The 25208-nt window shown below is 36.6% G+C and overlaps 1 protein-coding gene across 1 annotated transcript in view; it reads right to left on the bottom strand.

Moving 5' to 3' along the window:
• Positions 1 to 25208, bottom strand: part of LOC116999979 (BEN domain-containing protein 5-like) — a 555607-nt gene that overhangs the window by 505269 nt on the left and 25130 nt on the right. The window contains 1 exon segment of the mRNA XM_033067182.2: positions 3931 to 4055. Coding sequence (XP_032923073.1) covers positions 3931 to 4055 — 125 coding nt within the window.

Here is a 25208-nt window from a genome sequence, read left to right as displayed (position 1 = left end):
GAGGCCTAGATATGGATTGCTTAGGGGTATAATATGGCTGTTGCTTGTTAAATCAAAAATCCTCAAATATTTTTAATCCTTTCATTGCTTCCTTGTATTTAACTCTTATATTTTCTCAAATTGCTCAAAAGTAAATTTTCCACGACAAAGATCATCTTTTTCCAGTGTGGTTACAGTATCTGGAACAGTGAGTGTCAAGCACTTGAGAAGAATTTCTGGCTATGGCCCTCAAAAACATAATCATTCTTTTCACCAGTAAAATCTTCCAATATAGGTATGCCAGCATATTTTTTATAACTTATCACAAGTATACACTTTTTTTCTCAAAAAGCTCAAATGAATCACTGTTGCTAGTAATAGCATTACAGCCATTCTAGCTCAGAGGTAATCTTGCACCTGAAGCACTGTGTATTTAAAATACTTGAAATGCAATAGGGAGATGAAATTTGTTCATCCAATTTCTGACTGTGCAGAGAAAAAATTTAGCAAAATCGTAGATGGTGTTTTAAGGGCCATGGCTGAAGTGAATAGGAAGCAAACCCTGCCCAGTAAAGAGCATTATCAGGAATAGAGAGCAGCCTGTGACATGTATATAATTAGAGGAACTGGAGGCTTTGCCCATGAGGCCATGTGTTCCACAGCAAATTCTATTTCCTTCACTCTCCCTTTCATGGATATGTGTAAATCATAAAAGTCTATGTGTTTTCCTTACATATAATGTAACAGTTTCTTTTTTTTCTTTTCCAATATTGGTGTTCATTGAATTCACCAAACAAGAGACAAAAAAATCATAGCTCAGATCTTTTCAGACCAACTGACTTGCAAGACAGAAACCATATAAGGAGACCAAAAGACCGAATTTTACATCTTGCAGGTATCTTACACAATGGTTCATTTCCTCCCAAAAATATTAGGTATTAGTTATTTTTTTTTAAATCTTTTTTTCCTTGTTAAAAAAAAAGTATAAAATAAAACTGACAACATAAAATGTCTGCTGTAGAAGTCCAAATCATAAGGAGGAAGAAATTAATTTACCAACTTCCAAATTAAAAAAAAAACAACCTGTTGGTTCTACTTCAACATCAGGAAGTGAACATCAAACATTCTAAAAATAATTCAGGAAATATTAGGGCCGTCACTGGCATGGTACAGAGTTTAGCTCTATTACCTACGAAGCACAACAGTAACCTCAGACATACGTAACAGGAGCAAGGAAGCAATCACTCTGAAAAAGACTTCTGTATGATAGAGAAAAACAAATTAGGCCTGAGTTTCCATAGTGATACAGCAACAAAAGGCTGCTGCAATTTCCAGCTGTCTATAGTGAGGCAGTAACAGAGCAAAGGGACTCAAGCCCCTTCTCTGTAAATTGGGATTAGCACACTCAGAATTATCCATTAAATTTTAGTTCCGCACTATAAAGAAAATATTGAAGGAACTGGAAGAGGAAGAATAATAACAAAAACAAGAAGTTCTGCAAGAAGCAAAATCACTAAATGCTATGGATTTGGATTTCATGGTTGGATTCTCTGGAATCTTAAAAATGCAAATTCCAATGAGTACTTTCTCCTATTCATCTCCTCTGTGGATACTCTGATGTTTAATAAGAAATGATCTCATACTATAGCCTGTCTGCCAGTGGGAACACTAATGGGTCTCTTGCCCATCTGGCAGCCTGTTTTCCCAAAACTTACAGGAATTCCTGTCCAGTGGTGCTGAAACTGGCCAAGAGTTAAGAAGCTATTGAAGGAGAAAAGAGAGGAGAGGGATCAGCAGCCATACAAAAACCTAGGCTAGCAAGTAGACTGTGTGATCATATAAGCTTTGCTTCCTTGGGAAACTGGGCTAATTATCAAAGGACTGAAAGATTCACTTATGATGAAAGTCCAAAGGCCCCAAAGCGGAAAAATACTTAAAAGGTAAAGTGGTCTATTGGATATAGGGCTGAAAGAACCAAACATGATAGCTAGGTTGAGACACAAATGATGAGGAATGTTATAATTTACAGAAATATAAATGTTAGTCAGGGATGATGAGGATTTATTTGCACCAAAAGGAGTTATTACTAAGCAGAATTGCAACTGGGAATTGTGGGATTAAATAAAGGAAAGCTTTAGGCTAAAAATCAAGGAACTCTGTAAGTGAGAGGAGTCTATAAAACATTTTTGAGACATAGGAAATGGAAGCTCCATGACTTAAGAAAATTAAAACCAGAATTCAGAGAACCTGTTTTCTTATATAACAATAATGCATGGATGGTAATATTGACTGGAATGTCTAATTGGTCTTTCTTTTCATTTATCAGTAGATTAATAAGACTAAATACTGCACTAATAGATAAAATAAAAACAAAAGTAGCTACTCTTTGTGAGTCCTTATCCATATGGCTGAAACCAGACCTTATAAATATAAATGTATATATGTGTCTTCTTCATACATTACTTATATGATACATCAAAAATAAATACAACATTATCCAGGTAATGATTTATAAAGAGCTATTAAAATATCTACTTCTACAAATAATGTGATCAAGGGTCCTCTGTATTTGCATTGGTGCAAAATTTTGAAGCAATACTGACCAGTTTGGGCTTCCTTTTTAGTGTTTTCTAGTAAAACATAAAATAAAATAATCAAAATGTAGAAAACAGATTACATTACACAGTATGTTTGATGTTGCAACTTCTAACTTTCATTTAATATAGCTGAGCTGCAATGAGTAATGCTGCCCATGGCCTGTAGTACAAAGACCTAAAAAAGGTTCCAGACTAGATTACGTCCAGGCAGGTCTCATTTTAACGGAAATTGGAGAGATGAGAAAAAGATTATAGGAGCACACATTATAAAAACAGACCTCACGAGTCAAACTTAATAGTGGAACCATTCTCTTTCATGTAGACAACCATGAAAACAAATATCCTGTAAGCACTAGATATATATTGTATCTTTCCACCCGATCTCTTTGCCTCCTTGAGACAGATTCCCATTCATCTCATGACTATATAATTTGATCATAGCTGAGTAAGGCACAGCAGGGGAAAGGGTCTGTCTGATAAAGTATCAGGCTCCAGGACGGCAGATAAACAATTTCATGATTTCCAGTTGTAGCAGGAATGATACAGTGCTGGATATTAAGATATTAGTCTCGTAGGAATACAAATATCAAGCTTCTGCAGTTTTTTTCTTTTACTAAATATGTTTTATTTCCATTAAGTAAAAATGACAGTCTGATTCTGATAAACCAAGGCAGGCCACTAGAACAAAATTCAAGGTGCATGTGAAAAGTGAAATGGATTTTTTTTTTTTTTTTTGATTTTTCAGTGTGAAAGTTATTACATAACTTTCATAAGTACACCAGGGAAAAAATAGAGATGGGAAGTTTCTTTCTGAAGAGGCATCTTTACTGCAGAAAAATATTATATAAAAGCAAGTGAAACAGTTGTCTGTAAATTTGCTTCACATTTAAACCACCTCTTTCACAAGGGACACGTTGGCAAAGCAACTCCTCTAGTACAAGTCACAAGGGAAATGCCTGTTTGCAAAGCTACCCCATTGTTCTACATGTATTAAATGAAGGCTTGAGTGATAATATCGGAACAGCTATGATGGACTTCTTTTCCATACATTAAAACACCTATTTGGTTGGAATCCAAAAGCACAAACACATGGCAGCCATTATTAACACCAGTTCTGTTAGTTAGTTATACCTTCTTTGCAACTACCTCCTGTCTTGGATAGCTGAAAAGCATGGTCATACCCACTCCTGCTGATACATGCTTTTATTTATAAAAAATCAAAGAACAAAGATTCATTTTAAAGAAATTTTTAGTTGCAAACCCTGGTCATCATCTTTTATTTTGTTAAAGAAAACATATTCTGGAGTAATTCAATTTTTGAAGCTATCACACCATCTAATTGATTGTCACTTACCTGTGATTCCTTCACGTTTTCCACGGTGAAGTTGAACCAGACTCGGAAGCGTGGGTTGCAGGTGTCTGGCCTAATGAAGAGGTCATACTCAAACTCTGTGACTTGGTCAACCCGGCCAAGGTTCCCTACCAAGAACAGACAAAACAGGATCTGTTTTAATGCATGGCTGATCAACTCCCCAGGAACAACACTGAGAACAGTTTTAAAATTTCTACCTCTGTTAGTTAAAATATACATGTATAACAGGCCTTACAAGAGTTCAGAATTAATTTTTAAAGGTAGTTCAGAATTATTTTTAAAGGTTTAATAGTAGTCATAAAATAAAATATATAGCAGTAAGCTACATGCATATGAATACACCAAAAGGAAGACAACACAGATTTTTATTATTCAATCAAATTGACCTTTTGTCTCCTCTTATTTGAATATTCCATTTATGTGTCCTAACACTCTTTCAATTGTTTCCTTTTTACTTTTTTCACTTTTTTAATGATGTCTCTGCCCATCTTTTAGTCCCCACTTGTTAGGATTTCCTTCTTTCCAATTGCTGCTCTTGTTCAAGTCCCTGTAACATTAAGGAGTCCCCATATTCCTGCTTGGCCCCTCTGGCTGTTGCCCCAAGCATCCCTCTCTCCCCACAGATGGTCCAGCCATTATCTCCTCTGTGATTCAAAAACCACCTCAATCCTGTTCCTTCACCATTTACAGCCACTATCACCTCCTTCCAAAGGACACAAATGAGATTTTACTTCAGCTTGTTCCTAGTGAATTTCATGGAATAGTATTTTTAAATATAGTCAAAGCTACATTGTCCCCTATGGCATTATTCAGCAGGCAACCACACTGGCTATAGAAATGAAGTTCAGCACTGGGAAAACCCACTAAGTGCTTTTAAATTGCTAAAATGGCATTTTTCCTTTGAAGTGTGCCAAGATTTTTAGAGGCAGGGTTTAGACTGTCCATTCCATTTATACACTACAAAAATAAGACTTTGCATTTTCCTGATCCAATCCAAAACCCATTTCATCAGGTCTTGTAAGACAGGACCATGTTTTAACTCACATGCTAAATTATATTTTTCTAAAAAGTAACACTGAAAACCTGGGTTTACGGTTTCAAACATATTTTGGGGGTTAGATATATATTTTTGGGTTGTAAATATACTGTTGGGTTCTAATGTGCATTTATAAGGTTATTTGAGCTAAACAATTCCCTCTTCAGCAAGTCCCACTGCAGTCAATAGGACTGTTCTCTGGCAACACATTGCTCAATACCAGCACAAGCAGCAAAATTCAGCTGGGCTGGAAAAGAAGCAGGAAAGAGACATTTTTAATTCTGTTTATCAATACAGTTCCAGGATTTCTACCTTATCCTAAATTGTTTCTGGCTTTACTAATGGAACATGTTAAATCTTCTCTATTTTCAATGTTATCCTCTACTTTCCTACCCACATCCTTTTTTTTCAGAAGAAAATTCTCTCCACTGCTTCCCTCTGCTCCACGCTCTCAATCTGCTCCTGAGGGCTTGCCTCAAGGAGACACTTGGCATTGGAAATATTTGAAAAAACAGCTCTATTGGGAAGCCAGCACACCTGTGGCAAACACAAATAATGTCACCTGCCATGGTGAGTGCCCAGGTGCCAGCAGTGGGGCTGCAGGCCCGGCTCTTGCCCCTGCCCATTCCGGCCTGCTCCTCACACTCCCAGATGGCTCCAGAACCCAGGCTGGAACAGGTTGATGTCTCTGGGAGTGGCAGTGACCCACAGAGGATTCCAGGAGCAGGTTGGTGTCTCCTGGAGTGGCAGTGACCCACAGAGGATCCCAGGAGCAGGTTGGTGTCTCCTGGAGTGGCAGTGACCCACAGAGGATCGCAGGAGCAGGTTGGTGTCTCCTGGAGTGGCAGTGACCCACAGAGGATCCCAGGAGCAGGTTGGTGTCTCCTGGACCCACAGAGGACTCAGGTGTTCCTGACAGGACTGCAGCCCTGGGAAGGGAAAGCCCAGGGTGGAGCAGGGGAGTGAGGAAGGATCATCCCTCAGCCCCTTGCATTGCTCCTTGTGTGGGGAAGTTGATTCTGGGAAACAGGGAAGGGCAGGGAGAAGGCATTGCTTTAATTTCTCCTTGGTTTTTACTATACAAACCTATTTTAACTAGCAATAAATTAGTCTCCCCACAGCAGAGTGTTTTGCCTGGGCAGGCCACTGGTGAGTGCCCTGGTCTGCACCTCGACCCATGACCTTTTGCACCTTATTGTCACCTCTGTCCTGGCGAGGAGGGTAGGTGAGAGATCACTAGGTGGGCAAAGCCAAACCACCACAGCTCCAGCTTTAGCTGAAGTCCCTGACACATCCAAGACCCATCCCTTATTGAAAACTGAACTCAAATCTCAGCATAAAAAAACAATTTCCAACAGATTATTATCCAAAGTAAATTGGAATGGTAAAACCAAGCAATTGCATTGTATTACCTTTAATTAAGCGACTTCATTTTGCTGTATTTTTTCATTAAACATCATGCATAAATGACATAGCTGGGCTAATAATATTCCTTGGATATTTCAGGATTTAGGTAGTCCAAGGAATTCATCCCAAAAGTTTAGATTCCAGTTTCATCATAAGTCACAGATTTAAATCTCTCTGGACAAAGTTTGCTGTGTGGATTCACTTCAGCCTGAGCTGTGCATGTGATCCTGGCAGGTTCTCTAGGGTTAAGGCAGCAGGCTGGGTGAACACAGATGGGGGCTAGGTAAACTAATAAACTAATATACATGCCTCCCAGCAATCCCAGCAATTCCAGATATGGATTAAGTTATCTGCAGCACAGAACAGAAGTGCAAATTTTGATGGAATTACTCCCAAAGAAGGACACGGAAGCAATTAAATTCATATTTAAAGTTCAAAGACCATTAAAAACTTGTACTGCAAGGCATAAGAAACTAAAAGATTATTAAGTGAATAATTAAAAGAGAGCAAAATGAGACCTTGAATTTGACCTTTTGCGCATTTCAGTTTCTTTTTCAACATGAAGCTAACCTGAACTGAATGGGGAACAGATGACCCTCTTAGAACTGCTTTACAGAGTCCTCAGGATCCCTAAACTAGCACTGGAGAATTGTACTGATGGCAGGGGAATCATGGATGGTGAAGAACTGATGTGCTGGAGCCACTGCCATCCTGTCTGCTCTGAAAAACCCATCTCAAATCCAGCAGAGCCCTTAAAATTTAATCATTTGTATGCTTGATTCCTCAGGAACCCCAGCATGGTTTTCACCCTTGATTTGAAACTCCCTTCCCTCTTAATGAGCTACTTTTTCCTTTTGTGAGTTTATTAGTTTATTAGTAGTAGTTTTTGCCTCTTACCAGGCACACATCAGCTGCCATTGTCACCTGCAGCCCTTTGCAGTTTGGTGTCATTTGGACATTTCATTAGCCCACTATTTCTTCTCTGTCTTCCAGATGCTAAAGAGGCTGGACTGAGCACTAATGCCTTCGGTAACTAATTCAACAAGTTCCTCATGCTCAATAGACTATTGTTTGTAATATCACAGCCTTTGCTCACAATCTGTCAGCCTAATTTCAGCCCACATAGCAATGTCATTAAACAAGACAGCAGTTTTGGTACAAAGAAGCCAAGAACTGTAGGAACAAAACACCTCCTCGCTTTAAGAGATGCTTTGTAGAAAACTGATAATGTCACTGAAAAACATTTCTTGGTGTCCAAGAAAGGATATAAACTTCCCAATGTTAATCTCATAAACAAACTGAACAGGTCTTTGTCCTGCCTTCACAGTGCTGTAATCATGGGAAATACATTTGTTCTAGTGGATGAGAATTTTATTCTAGTACCACAGGTACCACAGGGACTATGGAACAGGAATTTAAACATTGATTACAGCATTCCATTTAGATACTAAGCCATTTTAACACTGAAAATAAACATTTTTTTTCTTAAGTTCAAACCACCTCTAAACGGATTATTTTAATATCTGTAAAAAGTTCTATAACTTTATTTCTTGCCTTTTTTCTAAATATATAGCAAGAGAGAAAACCAATAAGTGGGTAGACAGCAAGTTCTTGCTGTGTCCCAGGAACTTCTGTGCAATTCCACAATGCATGCACTGTACTTTGCAATACCTGCAGCCAACAGTTTCTGGGCTGAAATTGTGACAAATGTAAGAGAAAGCCAGATAGCACCAATTTTGTGTAATGTACCTACCAACAGTTTTCAGTCATGACACAACTACTGATCCTTTGTGTGCACAATTCATATTCTGTGCATGTTGCTAGTTCAGTCATTTGTGATATCAGTAAGAGAGTCTGTTCACAACCTCATTGGTTAAGAATATTCTTCTAAAATCAGAGAAAAAAGTCTCACACTACCAAAACATCAGCTTTGCTTTACTTCACTTTGACTTCATGCCCACATGAATTCATCACCACTCCATTCCAAAAATACAGAAGTTGTATGTATGAGAGTATACAGCATTCTCCAAAGCCTCACCACTCCATGTCTTGTGATTACCCCTATATTTGGGGATTAACATTATAAAACACAAGATATTAATGTTATTATTTAAGGTATATGTATGATTAAGGAACTGATTGAGTAATATGACCTGCAAGGGAAAAAAAACCCAACAACATTAAGAGCAATAAAATCTGAACTGGCTGGCACTATAAGACAATTCTTGTTTAACTTTTTTTAATAATTTGGGTGCATATCTGGATGTCAAATGACTTTCTGACTAGATCTTAAAAGTAAAACAAGTAATTTATTAGGGTAGCCAGCACTTTGCATGACATTTTGGATGTTCTTTTCCATATACTCTGAAATTAGTTGCAGGGTCTTTTTCTATTATTATTTTACTTTACAGAAATATTAGCACAGATCTTTTTAAACTGATAGGAAGATGTGAATAAATCAAATTCCCAAATGTCTATAAACTGACTTTCACTTAGCCTTGGGGTTTGTTTTTAAGACACGCTCAATTTTCAGTCACAGCTCTGTTCAATACTCTTAGCACACTGAGAAAAGAGTAGATGTACTTTCCTTTAATCATTCAAGCTGAAATTCTTAATTATATTTGCTTAAATTGCTTTACAGAGTAATGTTTAGTGCAATGCTCTCAAAATGTGAATAGTGAAAGGGGTCAATAGCATGTTTCAAGTTTCTTTAAAAGTCAGAAAAAAGCCCAATGATACTATTTTATTAATCATGCAACATACACTTAGTCTTCATAAAATATTAATGTATATTGCTTCCTGCATCAATAAAAAGTGTACTTTACACAAAGAAAGAAAACCTACTTAAGAAAATGCTAGCTAAAGTTACTAAACATTCTAACAATTATCATAAAAACGCTAGAAAATAAAATTTAGATATGTTAAGCAATCCTAAAATCTTCTTAAACCGCACATTGTGCTTGCCTACAGTGAATTTTTAAGATGAAAAATAGACCTTGAGGGTCTGAGACAAGCCTGAGGCAATATAAAGAAAAAGGTCAAACACTCTGCTAAAAAGGACCGTTATCTTCAGAACAACAACTTATCAGCCAGCTTGCAGCCCTGCTTATTTACAGTTATTGGTCCCAGAGGAAGTGCACTTCAGCGCAGGGCGCGATTACTTTGTAATGAGTTTGCCAGAAATGGTAAAGGAAACTAATTTGTAACAATGTGCTGTTCCCGGCACATGAACTTTCTCAGAGACTTTTTTTTTTTTTTTTTTTTTTTTTTTTTTTTGTCCGGCCATGAATAACTAACTTCAGCCTCCCTAATAAGCAGTGAAAACAGAAGTGCACTAAACCCGACTGAGTCGGGAGCATAAATGTGCTGAAATATCAGTGATTATCCCTCTCAGCTGTCCATTACAGTACTCATGATGACCACCAATTCCCCTGTGGTGGATATATAGAATGCAGGTTTCAGGGGGTGGATTTGCACATGAAAATTAACACCATTTGGAAGAAAATAGCCTGCACCTGTCACAGATTAGCAACAAAAGGTCAAATGCCTCCTTTTACACCTAGAGCACTTGCATATTGTATGCCTTGCTTATAGGAGCCTAATTCTAGTTTCTTAATTCAGAAAAGTGAGCACCATGGTGAACTGAGGATAAAAAAGAATTAAATCTTGGCTAAAAGCTATCAATAAATCTATTGATCAAGATACATATGAATGGAAGTAGCTGAGGCAATCTCTGTCTCTAAAAGAGGTAGTTTTTCAAAAGAGAATTACACAAAGTGCTCTTCTGTTTTTGTCAATATGCTGCCAGGTTTTGAAATGCTATTTTTCATCCACACAATAAAAATCTTGACAAGTAAGCAATAGAAAATCACTAATACACTTGCAGCTGCATTTCAATCTATACAAATTCTTTAAACAAAAACAACCAAGGAACAGATTGGAATATACATCATTTTCACCAGTTGAACCTGGGATCAAGTCCAAGATAGCCAAACAGTATTAATCTATATTTCATGCAACTCTGTATTTCCCAAAATAAGGTAAAATGTTGAATATGGAATAACCTCAATGGAATTCATCCTTATAGATCATAAAACACATTGAGATGATAATGCAGAGAAATTTTATTGATATGTTCTAAATGGAACAGGAATCACAGGGACTGAGATCTGTAAAAGCTTCTCTCAAGTGAAAGATTAGGTATCCTCTGAAAGGAGTGCATCTAAGAATATCAGATGTAAATTCCCACTTACTTCATGGTCTTTGCCTGCGAAAAGAATTCACAAAAAAATAGTTTGGCAATAACTCCTAAAGAACTTCTAAATAATATTTGATTTCTAAATAGGAAAAAAAAATCTAATGAAATAGGGATGATCTCTGAAAACCCATGACAGTTTTTGCATCATTTCCTCGATTCATGCCCAGAGCATATGTCAGCTCAAGATACCTGAAACCACAAAGCACAATTTGAAAAAATAAGACAATACTATAAAAACCACATATACAACACCTGTAAATTACGGTTTAAATTATTAAAATTGCGCATATCAAGCTCTGCAGCAGAAAGTAGTATCTTCACTACCACAGTTAAATCAATGTTCTGCAGAAAATCTCTTGGTACTCTTCAGCAACATAGCATTCTTTTAAAAACCTGATGTTTCAGTTAAAACCATAGCAATGCTCACAACTCCATTTTGGTCAAAATCCACATGTTCTTTGAAAAATAGTGAAGAATGTCAAATAGACAAAGCATTTCAAAAGTACATGGCTCGAAAAGCTGGAGGCTTCAGACAATTTGCAGTCTTTTTTCTATCTTCCCTCCTCAATTAAGTTGAAATTGTTGTTTCCATAATGTTTTAAGTTTTTATCAGTAGTGACATCCAAATAACAGTAAATCAGTAGTTTTTGTGGAAAAGATTGTATGGGAGAAATGACTTAGGTCTTAGCAGCAGCTGGTAAAAGGCCAGGTTCCATCTCTGCAAAGGGTAGGTCAGGATGTAGCACTCAGAGAGGCCAAGAATTTCTGATTGAGCTTTTATTGTAAGCAGACAATGTGATAAAATCTAATTGTGAGAGCACATGAAAATTCTAGCTTTAAACTTTTCTTGTTTAGCTATGCAAACAGCATTAAAATAAATTGTATCATTTTTATTTGAGGAGGAGGGTGGAGGGGTACATAAGTTATGGATGTCTATTGGTTTATTTGCTACTTTTGGTGGTGATCTTAATCCATAACAATGAGAGCCTGATCTGATTTTCCAGACATCTTCAGGATCACAGCCAGAGATCCACTCTCTCCAGTACTTTTCTTCCCAAGTGACATAAGTAAGGTGCACTGGATCCATTCCTGGGGGAATTCTGCCCATAGGCCCTGGGAACAGAGTTACTGCCTGTCAGTGGTCCCAAAAAAGTGTAATGAGCAAATCTTTAATTCCTTTGTATTGAGTTAAATTGCAGAAATATTAATGGTGTGTGGCCTAGACTAAAACACCCACAGTAGTTTTATAAATTAAAACTTTTAGCTGAATTAGAGTAGGAGGCAGAATTGTCTTCCACACAGAAAACTAAGGGAATTGAAAACCTTTAAGAAAGAAGGACTGGTTGAAAAAGGAATCATAATTGATCTTAAATCTATTCATTGAATATAAAAGAAGGACGGGTGAGGTGGCCAAAGCCATGATTTATTTTACTAAAAACAGTTACAAAAAGATTGTCATATTCCAGAAGTCCAGACAGTGCTGCCAATGGATAGCTTTAGGATGAGTTCTTCCTTTCAGAAAAAAAATACTTTTCTTGGTCACAGGTGTTTGAATGATGTCTGGGTAAAGGGGAAGGGGGAATAGAGGGATTTAAATTTATTAAGTAGGCTTGAGGTTCCTCCTTCAATGAGGATACAGTTACAGAGATTTCACAGTATAAATAACTGTGAAGTTCTAGCATGTGTTAATCCCAAAAGCAACCTACTGACATCACTTGCAACTTTCTTTTATAGTCTAGGAGAGTAAACAATGCAATTTAGAATGACAACACAAGCAGTTAGAACTGGAATATTTTCGGTCTTTTTGTGTTCATTAAGTAGAGCAGTCTTAATAGTGATGCCAGTTTGGAGCACAGTGACAAACAGCAACAAGTATTCCTGAATATTTAGCTTTCATGATTGCTCAACAACCACTAGGAGCAAAATAGCACAATATACAAGTAACAGATATCCCAAAATACTACAAAGATCATTGAGTAAACAGCAGGCTCTCATACGTATTAAGAAATTATACAATACAATCTTGCTGAAAGAATTCGATAGTTTTGATCAAATGAGATTGATATTTAATCACTTGCAGCCAAAGAGCCTTATTTCAAAATTGCCCTTTTCAATAAAAACTAATGTTTTCAGTTAAAGGACCTAAAAAAACCCTGGTGCTGCAAAGAATAAAATGTCAATGTTCAATGTGTAGGGAAATTGTAAAGGATGAATAAAATGGAGTCAGTCTCTTGACTCCTTGTCCTACATCTGTGAGAGTCTTATAAATTACAGAATTATCAGCAGAGCCCAAGACTCTGCTGGAAAAATGCTCCAAAAAGTCACAAAATCATGTAAACACAGAAACTGGCAGTGGTAAAGCAGCAACTTAGTAGGGAGTGTCAAGAGTGCTTAAAAACCAGAGGCCCATGCCCTAAGATGGCCATCACACACCCACTACACCAAATCCACCAAATCCCCAGAAAAACAGATTTCTCTGCTCCCTCTTTATCAATTCCCCAAAGGCCTCCAATGACAGATGGGCAGTTATTTATCCACGGCAGTGAACCTTTGTTAAAGGAAAATCAGAATACAAAGAGGTTTTGCATTAGTGTCACGAAACTCAGCTTTCTTTAACAAAGCGTGTGCTCCCAAAATGGGTCTCTCACGGCTGCTCTTGTACCACATCCTTCAGAGCAAAGCTCTTAAAGGAAAAGCATTTGGGGAAATTTCTGTTTGGAAGTCACTTAGCATATAATGGGTGCTATCCTAAATAAATAATTAATGAGTTAATAAATAAATTATAACAACGTCTGCAGCCTTAACCACGGAAGCAACCACCAAGCAAGGCAGAGGAGGGAATAGGAACTGTGGTACCACAGAGGGATGTACCACCACTGTGTGTCACACACAGAAACATCCTCCAAATACTGACTCAGTTAGGGCCTGATGCTCAGTGGACACCACAGAAATCTGTTGCTCTCTACAGCTTCTGATGTAAAGCACTCCCATATATACCTAACAGCACAAGTGTGCAAAGAAAGTATTAAAAATGGTTAAAAAAATTAAATGCTGTAAATTCTTTATTCTTTAGTACATCACAGCCATCCTACTTATGTAATGCTTCCTACTCAATATATTCATCATTTTGCAAAGACCCTGAGAATTCTTGTAATGCAAAAGACAAGGATGTTCTTTCATCCTGCAAGAGAGGATATTCCTGTTGATTTATTGCTGCACAGTAATGCTGTAATTCTGCATTTGGCCTAGTTTGGTGCCTTATACACAGTATCACTATTTTTTTAGGGGAATCCTTCCAAGGTATAACTACACACTGACACTTGAATAAAAATTAATAGATGGAAACCTTAATCAGAGATTTATACTATATTCTCAAGGACCTCTCAAAAGTCACCAGAGCTGTAAATAAAATTCGAAGTTTTTTATCAAAGAGTATTAATGGAAAAGTTCCAGATATTGCCTTATAAAAGAATCTTGCTTTTTGAGACGGATCCTGGATAAAAACCTTCTTTAATGAATAAATTACTGGGTTTATAGCTGAAATTTTCTTTATATTATAAAAAATCCTTGGAAAAAGGTATTGCCAGGATAGACTTTCCACACAAATACTGAATCTGAATAACATCTGTCCTACATACAGCTTTTGCAGAAGAAACAGTCTTATTTTAGTTTATTATAAAACTGAATTTGATTCCCTATGCCATTATCAACCTAGTCACAAAAACAGTTTGGGGGCTAGAAATGTTATTCTTATTCAATATATTAATCCCATCATTTCATTGCCTAAAAGTGGTATCTTACCATATAATCTCCATGATAAAATTTACAGATAGACTTTCCTGCAGACTGGGTACATTTTTAGCCATTTCATCAGATTAGACTGATACACAACTTTCCTGCTCATCTCCTCCTCCTCCGTAGCTCCTACTCTGACATTCTTTTGTAGAACAAGGTGATTTCTCTACTTTTCTCTTTATTATACAGCATTTTGATCCTCCTGTAGGTAATGGAACTTGCTCCTATATTTTCACTTATATAATTTTCTGATTCCTGTGTCTTGCTATTTTTCTCTCCTCCAGACACCACCCTGTTCTGGAAGCCCCCCTTGACTTTCAGATTTACCAATAGTTATGAAATGCCAATACTGTTCATAAAACTACTATAACCCAACTATGCTGGGGTTTTTTTTATAATGCTGCTAGAATTTATACAAGCCTTTGTAACTCTACCCACATGGATGTAACAGAAAACTGCTTACTCTCATTCATCTTTGTTTAGTTAAAGCTTAAATTAGACCTTAAAAAACTATCTAGTTGATGTTATTTTTTCAATCAGAAGTGATAATTTAAATATTGACATTTCAGATGGCACCAACATGTTTTTGATTTCTGCTATGGTTACAATGGTTTTTATATCTGAATGTCTGTCTTAATTTTGTTGAGGTTTTGGTGGGGTTTTTTTTTTTTATTATTTTGCTGAATCCGGAAGCGTTTTCTTTTATTTCAAAGTATTTCTATGTTTGTAGTAAATTAAACATTAATCTTTCTCTGCAAATGTCAAGTGATATTTAAATGTTTTTTCTGGCAGATAAATGATTATTAATATTAATGCAATAAAATCACAGCTCTTTGTCCTTTCTTTGATATTTAAGAAAAAATTAAGAATGTCAAAACAGTTCTGCAAAAAGAGAATTCATTGGTCTACCATCCACTCTTCATTAGCCTGAGAGGTAAAAAATTACTGATCTTGTGAGACAATGTGTTTATAGAATCAGAAAGGGTTGAAAATGAATTACTCTATCAGTTGTAGAGTGTGTATCACTTCAATGTGAAAATGCCTTGTTAAAGTTCATTTTAATTTACAGCCCCCTTTTGTCATTCAAAAAGCTTTAGCACAATGAAAGAATCTTTGTCACTTTCATAATTAGCCCCTCTTGCACTAAATGAGAATAAAATCTGATCAAAAGTCCATACAGGCAAGGTCATAAATCAAAGAGAAAAGCTCCACAACAGTCCTGTAAGATGTCCAAAGGCACACACAGCTTGGAATTAAAGCACTGTAGTCAGGATCCACTCCCAGAAACACAGCACAAAAAAAGCCCCAATAATATCTGTTTGACAGGCTAAATTTATCTCCATATTCTGTAGCCCTATAAACACATTTTGCTGTTTAGATACAAAAGCAATTTCAGCACCAAGGACAATCCAGGAAAGCAAACAGCTGTTAAAGTGCTACTATCACCATTTGCCAAGCAAAGTCAAATTAATTTAACTTAATGCTTTTACTTCAAACTGTGGCAGTAAAACAAAATCAAAAAAAAAAAGCCATATATGATAATTGTCATAAAGCAGAAAAAAAGTTGTATTAACAGAAAAAACTCCTTAGGAAACCAAGTTTGATTTTATACACAGAAGTGAGTAAGCAGCCCAGCTGAAATATAAACTGGATTTTATTCAAGTTATTTTCATTTCCAGATGAAAGTAAAAAGACATTTTGAAAGATGTAATAGAATTCTCAACCTTGGACAGTTATGGAGAGAGTGACAGCACATCACTCTCTCTACTCAGGGATCATCAGAACACCAACAGATATCCAAGCCATCAACATATTATTTTACTCCTCATGTTAACACAAAATGAGGGTTTCATCAGAAAATGATGCCTAAAACATGGGGAGAGAAAAGGGCAAGGAGAGGCCAAGGTAGGAAGTTGAGGGGAAGATTGCTATAAAGTGGCAGCCAGCAATGAAAATTTGTATTCTACAATAGACACACTTTTTACAATTCCATGTATTATGTTAACATTAAATGCTAATCTTAAATTTTAATCAGACAAGAGTACTTTTAAAGTACTCTCAGCTACATCCCTACAAGCAGGAACTTTCATGAAAATTCACATTCATGTCTATAAAGTATAGATACATGTATAGACATTTGTATTTGTGTATCTCTACCTTCAAATACACTGCTATGTCCATTAAAATTGTGCAACTTTCCTTTATGAGATTTTGGGTTTCAACAATATTTTCTCTGCAGAACCAAGCTATTAACATGTTGTCTCTAAGCATGCAAACACCAAACTTCTTTCAAAGGAATGACTTGTCTGTCACATGGTCCCGAAATTTCACGTTACAATAATTATATAATGAGCACAAGTAATTCAATTCCAGATATTTGGAGACATGTAGGATTGGTCTGCTAAGCAACAGACTGAGAGTATCAGTGTGACAAAAAGAGAGCACTGCCTTTCTCCATGCTCCTACAATCTCACACTTCAGTTCTCTAACAGTGAGCGTCTCCCCTTGGTTCGGGTACTGAGCACTCAAGTTTCCTCCTGGACACAGCCCCCTGTGCTTGAGGCACAAAAGAAATGTAATTCCCTTGTCTCTCAGACATGCAGGTACCTAAAAAGTGCAATTTGCCAACTTCCATACAAGCAAAGCAAGCCTGGGAACTGCAACGAGGGTGTGCAGGTGATTAGAGAAAGAAAATGGATTTAAGATGGATGGGATGAGAATCTGAGTCAGACATATTATTGAAATTGAACTGCCTAGATCTTTTTCTTATAAGTGAGTATTCCAAAAAAACCAATAAAGCTTTTAAACAAAAAGCAGGCTTTTTTGCTATATAATAAACTAGATTAATTGGCTTTTAAATACAGAAAACTCAAAATGACAAAGTATGAAGGAGCAAAAATCAAAATAGAACTCCCTTGCCCACTGTGCTCCTGCTATTATTTTTCACCTTTATCTGAATCTCACAAAATATGGAGGAAACTATGATTTTAAAGCCAATCACATCACATACTCACTTTTTCTCTCTCCTAATAATTCTTTGATATCCAGAAGTTTCTACCCTACCAAGACGCCCACTTAAGCTTGATTTAGGATTCCAATTAAGTGCATTAAAATTAAATTATCTTTTATTTGACTGTATCTATGGTTTTTTTCTCACTGGGTTTATGTTTGGTAGGAACATATTTTTTCAACAAGAAAGAAAAAAATCTTTAAAAAAGGAAATATGTAGGCTTTCAAAAGACAAAATTTTCTCATAAATTATTTTATGAACCCAGAAAAAAAATAATCAATATTTCTAAAGCAATTAGTACTTAAATAACCTTACAGTGATTGTTGAGCTGTATTATTGTGTCTCATGGGCACAAAGTGACCTTGATCAATTATACAGATCCAATGTTGCTTTTGACACTTCTAAGGCAGGGACATACACACACTCTTCAGCACTATTTCTATTCAAAATTAGGCTGAATTTCTAAAGAGGGATGCCAATTTACCTCTACATAAGAATTTAAAGAAATATCAAAACTTTTCAGTTAAAAATAACAACACAACATTCTACTTTTGTTACATATTATGTTATACTTCTAATAGTATACCCTGACAATATAAGAAGCTGCTGATATAATATGAGCTCTTTAGAATAAAACGCACATTAACTATGAGATAAAGGGCTTAATTAAAATTACTTCTTTAAATATATGCATGGTTAATTCCAATTTTCAGGTTGACTCTATATGTATGTGCTTTACAACACATTCATTCACTATGACATAGAAAAATCTTTTTCTTGCTAAATGCTTTGGAAAGGTTTAATACATTATGAAACACTGGACAAGGAGGTATATAACAAAACTATTATCACCTTAAGAAGCAAGTAATTATATTTGGTTCCTAACTTATAATATTCCAGTACTTTAACCTCAATAACCTGTATTTCTTTAGTTTATTTACTTGGATGTAAAAAATTAGATATTTAACATGTTCGTAAATAATTTTCACATGTTACTATCCATAGCGAAAAACTTTCAAATAAAGAATTTAACAAATGTCACTAGCTTTAACCAAATAGATTGGTTTTTCAAAAGCCAGTCTTCAAAAGCAGGAATTTTTATAAAGTCTGTCTATTCATTTTCTTCTTTTTAGCACACTGACAGAAAAACATTATCTCTGTGACTGAAAGATGACTTCCTGTCACACTGCTGATGTGAAAGGCAGTCAGTAACAGAAGGACCTTTGGCTTTAGAACATCCCAGACTCATGAGAAACATGGCAGTCCCACTGTCCCCTCTAAAGACAGAAATAATTTATACTTTGGGAATTATGATTAGAACTTAAAAGACTTCCAATTCTGAACAGGTGGGCAGCATCTTACAATTACTAGCATGGCAGAGGTGGTGTAAATATCAATTTATAAACTCACAAATAACTATATAAATAGGAGATATTGGGAAACCTAAAGGCCTAGCAGCTATATTTTAATTTTTTAAAAAAACTAAGTTTTGTTGCCAGCAAAGTGGTTTTTTTTAAGTTCTTATAAAGCTTCACCTCCAAAAATCAGTTCTATACACGCTGAGGGATTTGGCCTCAGAGTGCAGCACCAGAGATTCCAGAGTCACATGGATATTTGTGTCTCTTTTTTCCCCTTTCTCTCATTATTTTTGCATTTGCTGCTGCATTTTGCTGCTCATCAAGGCCTAGAAGACCCTGCAAGGGAACCCAGAGCCCCAGACCTCACCCTGGGCACCCTGCACTGCAAGGCTGTGGCCCGAGGTGGCCCCACCTGTGTGTGACACGAGCAAGTGACACTGCCCAGGGCTCACACCAAACTGAGCCTCCACGTTGCTCTGCAAGGCACCAAACCACACCAGGATATTTTTCCAGTATCATCCAGAAAACAATAATAATCATGGAGGAATGATTGGCTAATAATTTTTAGGGAGCAAGATAATTTTATAGGTTTAGACAGGTTAATTAAGAATGCTACTAATAAAGGCTATTTTATTTGGTTAGGTTTTCTTAGTGTTCAAATCTTTCTGCAAGATTGGAAATAATTCACAAACATTATCTTTTCAATGCAACATCCACAGTAAAATTACTTAAGATTGCATATTAATTAGCCAACACTGAATTTTCTCCACATTTTCTAGTTCATACCCTATGGAATTTTATTCTGTTAAAATACAGTAGCCTATATTTGCACTCACTATGAAGTCATGTAGATAAAAAAGACCAAACCACAATTATCAAATTACAATAATACAACTTTCTGATTTCAGCATTCTTCCTTTCTCAGAGAAGCAATGATTTAACATATGTCTTCCAGTTATTATCAGTTAGCAAAGCTTGTTACAGTACTGTCAAAGAACACAATATTGCTTTTCTCCTCATCTAGGTTAAATCAGCCAAAACTGAATAGGTTGCAAAAGATAATGCTTGTTCTCCCTCTTCTTTCTTTACTCAGCTGGTTCATTCTTCATTAGTCTGAGTCAGAGGAGATAACCTAACACAATTTTTCCAACAGTATTTAAGTTTCCCCTGTACTGCTGAAATAATATCAGTTTTTGTTACATTCTATCTGAAATAGTATCTATTATTCCTAATATCTGTTGAAGCATGGCAGACTGTAAAATAGCATCCCTACAAAGGAAAGTCCATCTTATCAGCCATGGTTCAGGATGACACATACTTTGTTCAGTTTTAAAAAGTAATCAAAGGTGTGGGCTTAAATCCAATTAGTGTGCTTCAAAGAAGATAATGTCAAAATGCTTCAAATGGGGATTCTACCATGTAAAACTGAAGCTCTGAACTTCTGGGAGCCTCAGATTTCTGGAACTATAAAATGAAAACAAAAGTACCTTGCAAAGCACACAGTGATCTCCTGCAGTAAAGGACTACCAGCATAAGTTATCATTAACTAGGCCAACATTCTAAATAGAAAATAAAATCAGAGCTCTTGGAAGTCATGTATTCACATCCTAAGAAGTATCTAGATGTCATTGTGACACTGCAGATACATGGGACAGACACCTTTAATTGAACTACTTGTAATCACTGGGAATGTTCTTCTTTTCCTACCATCTAATCAGTTCTGACTCCTCTGGCATTCACTCTGACCTTCAGCAGATATAGTGACAGAGCATTTTCCCACTTGCTGCATGACCATTCATAGAAAGTTTCACAAGCTTAAGGTCTGACCCAAAACCAACAGAAATTGTAGCTATGCAGAAATTTTTCCACTGATTTCAGCCCTGGACAAGGGACTGAAGATTTGGCATCTATCAACATAGATCCCCCATGCTAGAGAAAATATTTAGAGTGCAGAACTGAAGTTGAAGTTTTGGGCAAGAAACATTTCATGTCCAAAAGAGCATGCAGACTGAATAAGGACAAATTATAAACAAACGTCAGGACAATAGCTCTGTAACCCAGTTCCTTTAAATGTTAAATATATATATAAATATAAATTAAAACATTTTAAAAGAAAAAAAATAAGCATTTTGAAAAAGCAGATTTATAAAAATTTTTAAAGGAGGGATGCTGGTAGAGGAAATAGTGAAAATGGGAAACCTTGACTAAAATAAAATGGACAAAATGTTTACTGATGAAAATGAAATGCAAATATGAGAGACGGAAATAAATTGATTACTAAATCCAAAAGGATAAAGAAGAGCACAGAGGCAGGAATAATGAAAAACAAAACAAATGCTAATGGGAGACCGATAACATGGAGTTCTAGAGGTGATAACAGCAAGGTTTAATTTGATATAACAGTTAGTGTACAGGCTCAAGAAGTGGGGCTCAACATTCTCTCAACATTCAAAAGAACATACTTAAGCAATAACATTTACACAAATGAAGAGAGGAAGGAGAAATAACAAACAGGATAGCACAGAGATAATCAAGTAAGAGGATGAGAAGCATCTCAAATGAGTGAGAATCATCCTGAAGTTACTGAAACAGAAGGGCCACTGAAAATACATGCAGTAATAACCAGAAGTCAAGTTCCAACTTGCTATCAGCTTTCGTTTTTCAGATGAAAATATAAATTAATTATAACATTGCTGCCCCATTCCTTGTCTTAAGTCTACTTTTAGTAAAGAGTACAGCTACAATCCATCGCCCCAGTGAGCTCAGGCACAAAGCTTGGGTGCTCTGACAGCAGCGGATCTGTAACAGCACAAAACTCCAGAGCAAACTCACCCTCTCAGTATCCATCCAACCTCAAGACATTTTGGGCTGTACCAACACTGCAACAATCTAATTTAACTGTGCCTACCCAAGTGGCCAGTGCAGGTACATGGGCAGTCTTATGTTGCATTGAAGGAGTTTCATTATACAACTTAACAGTAAAATGAAATACATATGTAAAGTCTTATATAATTGTACCCTAATGTAATAAAAACTGCAAGTAAGAAGAAAGACTAAAAAGGAACACAAGTGTCAAAAAAATTCTTAGTCAATCATTCAAAAAACTCACTGTGAACATAATTTCTTAAGCTGACCACCAAAATGCTAAAAGGAAAAAGAATAAACCCTAGATGTATTATTCCTAAGCTCTCCATATTTTATATTGCATCCATGATAAAGGCTTAAAAGTTTTTCACATCAGAAATATGACATTCACTTACAATCTTAAAAAAGGCTACTGAAATGAATTATTCATAACATAGTACAGTAGCAACAATAAACATTCAAACCAATTTTTTTTTTAAAACAGAATAAATTATCTTTCTTATGAAAAAGCTGCAGTTTCAGATGAGAAAAAAAGAGATGTGATTCTACCAGAAACTGTTAGAATATAACAATAACCCTTAATATATTATGGTAATTTACCTTCACATTATGTTATTGTAGTAGATACTGGGATTCCAGTAGCTGTCTAAAGAACACACAGTGATAATTTATGGTTTGTTCTCAGTTTGTTTTCAGAAATACAAACACTAAATCAAAATTAGCATGCTAAAGGCTGAACCTAGAAGGCAATTAGGTTACTAAATAGCATCGATAAATGCAAAATGAAGCTCTGCATGTATTCAAAATAATGTGTTTCCCACCTAATAACTTGTATCCAAATTCCTATTAGGCAGAGTAAAAAATTCTAAAATATTTTCTCCTGAAATCAGATAGTATCAATGCAAGAATAAAAATGCTTTTTGTTTATGAAACACCTCTTCTGAAGTATGTTTTCTAGCCAGTATTCTTTCAAAAGTACAGACCACTGTTTATTTCACAGCGTTTTGTCTCTTCTTGCAATAGAGTGGCAGCTCAAACAAGCAAAGATCTTAATTTGGCTTGTTAACTTTGGAACAGCAGGCAGTTGAGAATTTTTAAGTGATTTAAAGAACAACAAGAACAGAATCTATCTGAAGTGTATTCTAATTTCTAAAAAAGAGAAAGTGTTAATCTTGTAAGTGATCTCTTAGGGATTTCTGGAGATTGTCTAGTCCTAGAAGAGGGTCAGCATGAGGAGGCTGCTCTGAATTGCATCTGCCCAGGTTTTGAACATCTCTGTGGATGGAGACTCCACAGCCCTTCTGGGTAGCCTGTGTCAGTGTCTCCAGCACACTGTGGAAAAAAATCAAACATGACCACCCAAAGAACAGGATTTGTGAGGAAAGGGTGAGGTGAGGGATCTGGTCAGCCCTGGGAAGACATGACTGAGAGGGGCCCTCATCCCTGTCTGCCAGTGTCTGCAGGGAGGGATCAGAGCAGGGACCAGGCTCTGCTCCATGGTCCAGCAATGGCACAAGAGGAACAGGCAAAAACTGATGCACAGGAAACTCCACTTGGACATGAGGAAGAATTTTCCTGTGCAGTGACTAGCCCTGGAACAGGATGCCCAGACAGGGTGTAGAATCTCCCTCACTGGATTTATTCCAGAACTGTGTGCACAAAACCCGGTGCCATGTGCTTGAGCAGGAAGGTGGGACAAGGTGACCCACTGTGGTCCCCTCCAACCATGCTGTGATTCTGTGAAAGGCATTCCTGTATCTGGGACTGGGCAGGAAGTACAAGGAACTTTTTTCTCCCACCTGGTGCTGCCTGAGCTCTGTCCTGAGCCAAGAGCAGCACCACATGTTGTGGTCACGCAGGGACAGAGAAGCAGCAGCTCAGCACCGCTGTGCCCACTGCCAGCGGCTCTCCCAGGGCTGGGGCTCATGTGAACATTTCAAACAGTTCTCTGATCTGTCCCTTTCCTTCTGCTCCTCTATTCTTTATAGCATCCCTGTTTGATCAAATCTAGTAGACATAGTACAAGATATGAAATTTCCAGTCTGAATTTGGCCCACATGGATCTGGTGCAAAGAACTCTCAATGTTTCTCAGCCATTTTGCACTCATTTTACACAGCTGAAATTCACTACAAAAGGACCAGGCAGTCAAGAACCAGAGCTTTTGTGTTCCTGACTTCTGCAAAACAGGGATAATATTACAGGTTACTGAACTAACTGAAAAAAACCACCATTATTTAGTCAAGCAGAATATTTCAGTGTTCTTCCAAGATGAAAATAGAGCCTTTCCAATACCTCTTAGCTCTCAAATATTTACTGTTCTGATGCCACTTTCTCTTCTATTCTGAGTACAGCCACTCCTTGTGATAGTCTGTATAGCACCATCTGCATAAGCACAGTTAAGAACACTTCAATTTCTTCCAGTTCTGAAGGGCTCTGATTTCAAAAGACAGAGGTTAAGCATATAAACAGGACAGTGAAGGCAGAGTACTACTTTCAGAAAATAGCAAGGAGAAGCATTCCTGGAAAAACAAACAATGCCAAAACTTTTCCACTGGCACTGCTCTACACTGTATTTTCCCTGGGTTTGAGAGCCCAGCAAGATGAAATTTGGGAAGGATGGTTGGCAGCTCTTTTAAAGGCTCAAAAATCAGATAAAAACCTAAGGTACATTTAAGGTCTGCACTGTGCCCATCAGACGAGATTGACTTGGACCTACCAATCACTCAAAACTAACACAATTCTCTATTTTAAGAAGCAATTATTCAAAGCAATTATTTCCTTAGTCAGTAATTGAGGCAGAGGTCACCTGTTATTCTATAGAGTAACCACAGATTTATTCAAATCCAAGGACTGTATATGAGAAGAATTTTGCATCTCCTCATTAGTGACTTCCAACGGTGTTAAAAAACTTTAGGTACAGCACAAACTCATCTAGACATTTTTCCTTCATACTTTCAACTGTCCCAAGCTTCTATTGTGTCACTATATATACACACCTCTATACATGCCTGAGTGATTAACTGATGTCACATCCATGTTCATATTAACATGTGCAGTTTGAAATAAACACAGCTGCATTTATGTCAATGATTTTATATTCAAATATATCTGATTATGCTGAAATAAACACAGCTGCATTTATTTCAGTGATTGTACATTCAGATAAGGATATTTGTTCAGTGTAATGTAATGTTCCTTCACACTGGCAGGGACATTGCTATTCTTTCTTGTATTTCCCTCTATCATTTTTCCAGATGGAAAATTTTGAACAGAGCCAGAAAAATGGAAACTGAAAAATTCATCACAGAACCTGATATGTAGGAAAATTCTTTTGCTTATTCTCAAAAAATTACTTAGACATCTTTATGTAAAGTATCTTTGTTGTTGAGGGTCCTTTTTAATTCTTCTGTTAGAGAAAAAGCTTACAAAAATCCCATGAAAACTTTAAAATCGGATGGCAATGTAAGTACCACGAATGTGCAGAATCTTGAGAATGGATCTGCATCAGGTCTGTTTCTGTACAACACCTT

Source organism: Catharus ustulatus, chromosome 9 (genome assembly GCF_009819885.2).
Source record: "Catharus ustulatus isolate bCatUst1 chromosome 9, bCatUst1.pri.v2, whole genome shotgun sequence".
Classification (NCBI taxonomy): domain Eukaryota; kingdom Metazoa; phylum Chordata; class Aves; order Passeriformes; family Turdidae; genus Catharus; species Catharus ustulatus.
The sequence above is the reverse complement of the archived record's forward strand: the minus strand, read 5'-3'. Positions and strand labels throughout refer to the sequence as shown.